General features: G+C 58.8%; 1 protein-coding gene across 4 annotated transcripts in view; it reads right to left on the reverse strand.

The window, feature by feature from the left end:
- The window catches only part of SHANK3 (SH3 and multiple ankyrin repeat domains 3), a 48,470-nt gene that overhangs the window by 40,592 nt on the left and 1,350 nt on the right, over nucleotides 1-6,528 (reverse strand). For all 4 annotated transcript variants that reach the window (XM_056107057.1, XM_056107059.1, XM_056107060.1 and 1 more), the window contains exons 3-9: nucleotides 6,337-6,408; nucleotides 4,590-4,698; nucleotides 4,364-4,515; nucleotides 3,886-4,053; nucleotides 3,690-3,806; nucleotides 3,397-3,474; nucleotides 2,730-2,796 (exon numbers count right to left, since the gene is read on the reverse strand). In XM_056107057.1, the coding sequence (XP_055963032.1) occupies nucleotides 2,730-2,796; nucleotides 3,397-3,474; nucleotides 3,690-3,806; nucleotides 3,886-4,053; nucleotides 4,364-4,515; nucleotides 4,590-4,698; nucleotides 6,337-6,408 (763 nt within the window). The remainder of the gene's footprint in view (nucleotides 1-2,729; nucleotides 2,797-3,396; nucleotides 3,475-3,689; nucleotides 3,807-3,885; nucleotides 4,054-4,363; nucleotides 4,516-4,589; nucleotides 4,699-6,336; nucleotides 6,409-6,528) is intronic.

Consider the following 6,528-nt stretch of genomic DNA (forward strand, 5'->3'; position numbering starts at 1 on the left):
TGGCCTCAGGGTAGAAACACACCATCATCACCAGGTGTGTGTTTGCATACATCTGTACTGATGGTAAGTCTGTCATCATGGAAAGGGGCCTGAGTGACAGCTGAGTCACCACAGAAGCTGTGCAATGAAGGAAAAACCAAGGCCACATACCATGGTAATATACATACATATATATATATATATATATATATATATATACACACACACACACACACCCAGATCAGGGCCAGAGCAATAGCACAACAGGGAGGGTGTTTTCCTGGCATGTGGCTGACCCGAGTTTGATCCCTGGCATCCAGCATCCATATGGTCCCCCAAGCAGCACCAGGAGTAATTCCTGAGTGCAGAGCCAGGAGTAACCCCTGCGTATCACCGAGTGTGACCCAAAAAGCAAATAAATAAGTAAGAAACGAAAGAAAGAAATATACCCAGGGCAGCAAACCCAGACAGAAAGCATGGTGATGGCAGCAGGACTGGGGGAGCCTCATGTACAGGCTTCTTTGGGGGTCAATAGAGTTGGTGAATGGAATCAACGCTATTGAATTATTCTAAAATTCTAAACTTTATGTGTTGAATTTAATTACAGATGACAATAAATCTGATTCCGTTTCTGTGCTGGGCCACACCTGCTGGTGCTGGGGAGTAGGTGAGTGCTGGGCCACAGCCACCTTCCACCTGGGCACTCTCTCCGACCCCAAACCTTCTGCAAGGCCTTGTTCAAAGGCCTGCTCTAGACCCCGTGCAGGGACATGTGGGCTGCACACGCAAGCCGCACTTGGGAGCGGAGTCTCAGGTGCCACCCTGACCTGCTGAGTCAGAATCCACATTTAACCAGAGTGTGGGACTCAGAGGAACAGAAGGAAAAGCTCTTCCCCAGAGCACCGTGCCCCGGCAGGCCCAGGAGAAGGAAGTATAAGTGCACCCAGGAGGGCAGAGTGGCGAGGTGGAGCAGAGATGTCTTTCCACGTGGGGGAGAGGGCTGCAGAGGCTCGGAGGGGTCTGTCCCCAGGGGTGACAGGCTCCAGCATCCCAGACTCTCCGGGGTCCATTCGGCTGTCACAAGTGTCTGGACTCAATGTGTAGGGACAAGGACAGTCACCTTTCTGGGACTCAGTTTCCCAGAGTGTGGAAATGGACTCATGGTCAGCACTAGGGGGCCACAGAGAGGACAGACCTGGACCATGGGTGAAAAGTGAACACCCACAAATGCACTGTCTGTGGCTCAGACCATGTGGCCATATCTTCTGAGTCATGCATCCCGTTTAAGATGTAACCCTTGTGTACACTAACACCTGAGTAGGTCACAAGACCACCAGAGCCAGTGTCCGCAAAAGGTCAGACAGACACAGAAACCACCTGGACCTCAACTCATCAAGGCCCGAGCTCCATGCACTAGGCCAGCCAACCTGTCACGGAGTGACCCCAGAGTTGAGCGCACAGGGCATACTGCGGACATGAGGGGCAGCTGAGGCACAAACAAGCCCTCCCTCCAACCCTCCTGGCCGGAGTTCAGAGCACAGAGCCGAATCCCACCCACAGATGGGGTCTGGATGGGACTGGAATGCAGACAGACCTACTTTCCTCCCAGACGTGGGCACAGAGGCCTAATCAGCAAATCAGAACGCCCGCTCCACGGGTCTGAGCTCTGGGCCCCTATCAGGACACAACCTTACATGCCCGAGCCCTCCTTCTTACCAGGCCCAAGCTCACTCGATAGGCTCCCAGCCAGAAGCCAGGCAGCCTCTTCCCCTCTCAGCCTGGGCACTGCTGTCTGCCCAATAGCTCACTCCACCCAGAGGCACCACACACCCCTTGTGCCACTCGCCCGGTGCACCATATACCACACACTCCACACACCTGTGTGCCACATACCCCCACGCCCACACAGCCCACGTGACACACGATGCACATCCCATGCGTCACACACCCCATGCCCCCCCCCACACAGACACAGCCTGAGGCACAGGACTCAGAAACAGCCTTCCTGCAAGGAGGTCAGCTGAAAAAGTCCTCGACAGACAGACGCAGATCCTTTCAGATGAATTTAACACTAGCTTGAGCCACAGGCCAAAATCCCCCCTGCCCTGTCCACAGCTTCCGAGTAGAACCAGGAAACAGACATCAGCCATCCTGCACATGCTGTTCCAATGCGGGTTCAGGCGCTTGCCTTGCACATAGCTGACCCCAAATCTTGGTACCACAGGGGTGTCCTAAGCACCACTAGGAGTGGCCATGAGCAATGGAGCTCAGAGTGACAAAATAAATCAGGGCACGCTGGACTTGGGGCAAAAGGGGGAACCCAGGAGCCTGGTCCAGAAAACTCTTCCCCTAGACACCTGTGTCCACAAGGGGACAGTGGGCCAAAGGGTACCGAGAAGGGCAGGGAGGCCTGGCTTCCCGGCGAGGGGATGGATGGCAGGTTCTCAAGGGCAGGTTCACACCACACCCTCCAGTGGTAAGTGGGAAACTCAACCCAAGCCCACTTTCACCCCAGGGCGGACATAAACCAGCCCCCCTCCAACCAGTGTCCACGCCAAATACACACTTGATGCTGACCCTTGCCAGGGCCCCTCCTTGGAACATTCCCTGTCCCTGCAGGGGCCGCAACTGGACCATGGGCCAAAGAGAACAGCTAGGAGGGAGAAGTGGAGGGAGACATGGGGCGTGGACTGCCCTGGTGAGTGCCCAAGCCCCTCAACTAACGCACCCAGGGCACGGGCAGAACTCACCAACATCAGAGTCCTTGTGGGTCTTGATGACCTCTGCCAGCTCGAAGTTCCCTGCAATGATTGCCACCTGGGGGGTGGGGGCGGGGGGTCAGTGGCCCCTCTGGCTCCTTACCTGTTCCTTCCCCATTTCGGACACAGGCTGGGCCCCTGCCCTGACCACTGTAATGCCCCAGTCTGCCAGGAGGAGACTCGGAGCTGGAGGCAGGGCCAGTCTGTGAAGACCTGTCCACCCTCCCCTACTCCACAAAGCCCCCCAGACCCTCTTTCATCGCTCAGCCTCAAGGCCAGCACTCTCCACATCTCCTCCTGTGGTCCCAACCCTCTGACGTGGCCTCTTAACCTCCCCCACAGGCTTCAGACCACAGAAAGACCCTGCCTGTTCACCCTGAAGCCAGGGGAAGGTCCAGTCAGAGGAAGAACCCACAGCTGTGACCCTTCTGAGTGAAGGGCCGATCCTGGCCCTACCTGGCCTCAGAACTTTCTTCTACTTGCTCTGGCCATGCCTGTTCTCCCTCCAGAACCAAGACTGCTCTGTCCAGGAGGGGCTGTGGGGATGCCTGCAAAGCCCGCCCCGCACCCATTCAGAGGGGCCGACCCAGGTGGGAGGAGCCAGGTCCCAGTGACCAGCGTACCCCCGGGGGTCATCTCATGCCCTGTCCCTGCACACCTGGAAGGCCGTCTGGCTGTTGTAGTTCCGGACATCCTTGCTGGCCCCGCGGAAAAGCAGCACGCGTGCACAGCTCTCCTGTGAGGGACAGTGCTGGTAGTGTCAGTGGCCCGCACCAGGGCACTCACCCCTGGAGGGGTCAGTGCCCCGCACAGGGCACTCGCCCACTCACTCACACAGGCAGTGCCCTGGGAGAGGAGGGCAGGCCAGCCTGCGGTCCCGCCCATCCTTTACCACTCGCTTGCAGGAAGGGCCACGGCCCTCTGCCCAGCATGGAGGGTCCAGGGCCACACCTGGTTGTAGAGGGCGCAGATGTGAAGAGCCGTGTTCCCCGATGCGTTCTGGGCGCCCATGTCAGCCCCGTAGAACAGCAGGTGCTCCAGGTGCTGCACGTGCCCAAAGCGGCAGGCCTAGGGGCGGAGGGGGCTGTGGGACCGGCAGCTGCCTCTCCCCACACCCCCGCACCTCAGGCCCTCCGGCTCCGCCCACCTGGTGGATCTCCTGCCACCCGTTCTCATCCGTGGTCCCCAGCTGCGCATGATCGTGGAGCAGCAGCTCACAGCAGAGGGCGTCACCACCCCCCAGGGCGCTGTGGTACAGGGGTGTCAGGCCGCGGCTGTCCTTGTAGTCTGGTGAGGCGCCCAGGTCCAGCAGAGTCTGCGGGTAGGAGACCTCAGCACCCACGTGGGCCAGGCCCTGCCCACACCCCGCCCCACCTACCCACATCCCAGCCCGGGACTCCCCAGGCCCACCCACTCCCCCACCCCACCCTCCCTGCATCCCAGCCCCACGTGGAAAGTGGGGTCCCCACCCAGGCTCACAGGGCCACTGCCCTGCCCCACCCACTCCCCCCACTCCCCAGGACCCTAACACCTCATGCCCCACCCACATTCCCAGCCTGCCCCGCCCCGTTCTCTGGCCACACCCCCACCCCTGAGCCCGCCCACGCCCCTCCGCTGACGCTGACCGTCAGGGCGGCTGCGTTTCTCTGGCGGGTGGCACAGTGCACAGCCGTGAGCCCGTCGCGGGTACGGAAGTCCAGGTGAGCCCCGCCGTTGCGCAGCACCTTCAGCAGGTCTGTGGTATGGTCCAGCTGGGCCGCAAGACTCAGGGGACACTCTGAGTTCAGGGACAGATGAAGGTTATGGTTCTGGTCACTCCATGGCCCTGTCCCTTCCAGCTCTTAAACTCACCTCCTGAGTCAGGATCATGAAAATTGGGGTCCAGCCCCTTGTCCAACAGGCGGGCCACCTTATCTGTGCTGTGCAGCTGGATGTAGTCCATGAACTTCTTCAGGTTTGCCTGGATGGGCCAAGCAGGGATCAGTCCAACATCACCTCATGGAACCACTGCCTCAGGCTACCTGGGGGCCTCTATGTGACTGTCACCCACACAGCCCTCACTGCAAGGTCCAATTCCAGCCTACTGAACACTTGCAGGCTAAAGCCCTTCCCTCCACCCAATGCCCCCAGCCCCATCACAGTGCCTGCTCCTGCCCTCATGCCGGGTTCCCAGTCTAATAGCGCCATGACACCCCCCCTCTTCCTAGGTGGAAGTGTCACTCTCTGGCCCCCAAGAAGACCCCTCGTGTGAGACCCTTAACACACTTGTCTTGTTCCTTCCCAGACATGCACTGATGGCCTCAGCAAAGCCTCAGGAGCCTCAGGTGCTGTGGATGCCAAGAGCACAAAGCCAGGGACACCGGGCAGGCCCCAGGCTCACAGGGCCACTGAACACACACAGGCAGGAGGGGCACCACAGAGCCATGCCATGGCAGGTGGCCTCTGCAGTGAGTCAGGGCAATGAGCAGAAAGAAGGGAACCAGAAACAGAGGGTGGGGACCTTGTGTAGACTGCAGGTATACGGGGTTAAGGTAGGGAGCTGGCACCTAGATTCATGGGGCTGAATGAGCTGTCTGAACCAGCATTCTCCACTCTTTCTACACCTGAGGACACACCTCTGCTGCCATGGCTAGGTTTCGACCAGTCATGCTCTCCATCCTTTCTACACCTACAATAGCACCAGCCTATGGAGGTGGGTGGACATGGATGAAGCTGAGTAAGGCTCAATGAGGAATAAGTGTCACTGGTGTCCTGGCAGGACCCCGGGGAAACAGCCAGAGAGGGCCCAGTGACAACTACGCACAGAAGTCAGGGAGAGCCATAGAGTCACAGTGGGGGCACTGTGGTTGGACCATGGGTTCCAAAGACTGTCCATTAAATGTCCTGGGAGCCTGAGTGGAACTCAGGAGTCTGCCCAGGAAGAGCTTCCAGAAACAGCATTACAACCCCTGTAGGCTTTAGAGGATCGGTCCCCAGAGGAGACTGCCCAGCATCACAGACCCACACTCCAGCCTAGAGACTGGGTTTTACACCAGACAGGCTAGTTCAGGCCAGCTGGGAATGACCTCCACTGGACTCGGCCTTCTCCTCCGAACAACACCAGAGTCCCTCCAGGAGCGAATAATGGACATCTATGGTTGCAGAAGTGCCAGACTCCTTTATCCGCCCCCCCTTCCTCCAACCCTCTTACAACCCTCAGGTTAGAAGCCTGTCTCCTGGTCTACACAGGACCACATGTCTCCCCTGCCAGCACTGCACCCATCACAGTCCATCCCTCACAAGCCAGGGTCTACCAGAGGGTCAGCAAGAACCTGACCTCACTGGGCCTTCACAGACCCCCACTTCTCAACCATGCTGCCAGGGATCTGCACCCAGCTCGCCAGCCACCCCACACCCCTCCTGGTCTCTGCCAACAGGACCAAAGATGAACAAAGTTGGGAGGATGATGGCCAGCCCCAGAGGGCAGCAAAGCAGGGGTGGCTCTCCAGAAGGGAACTTCTGAGAGACATTTGAACCTCACAAAACCCAGCCAAGACCAGGACGGGGGACACCGGCCCAGAAATCCCCCGGGGGACCCTCCCGACAGCTCTTTCCTTACCTTGGTGTGGAGCTTCGCGAACTGTTTATCATCGATGAGGTTCTGAGCATACACTCGCCGTTTGTATCGGAACTGCACAGGTGAAGGAGGGACAGGGAGAAGGCACCCCTGGGTTGAGTGAGCAGGTGCCGACTCCACACCACCCTCCAAGCTACCCCAGTACCAGCCTCATAGGAGTCCCCCAGGTGAGAG

The sequence above is a fragment of the Sorex fumeus genome, unplaced genomic scaffold (genome assembly GCF_029834395.1).
Source record: "Sorex fumeus unplaced genomic scaffold, SorFum_2.1 ptg000153l, whole genome shotgun sequence".
In the NCBI taxonomy this organism is placed as follows: Eukaryota; Metazoa; Chordata; class Mammalia; order Eulipotyphla; family Soricidae; genus Sorex; species Sorex fumeus.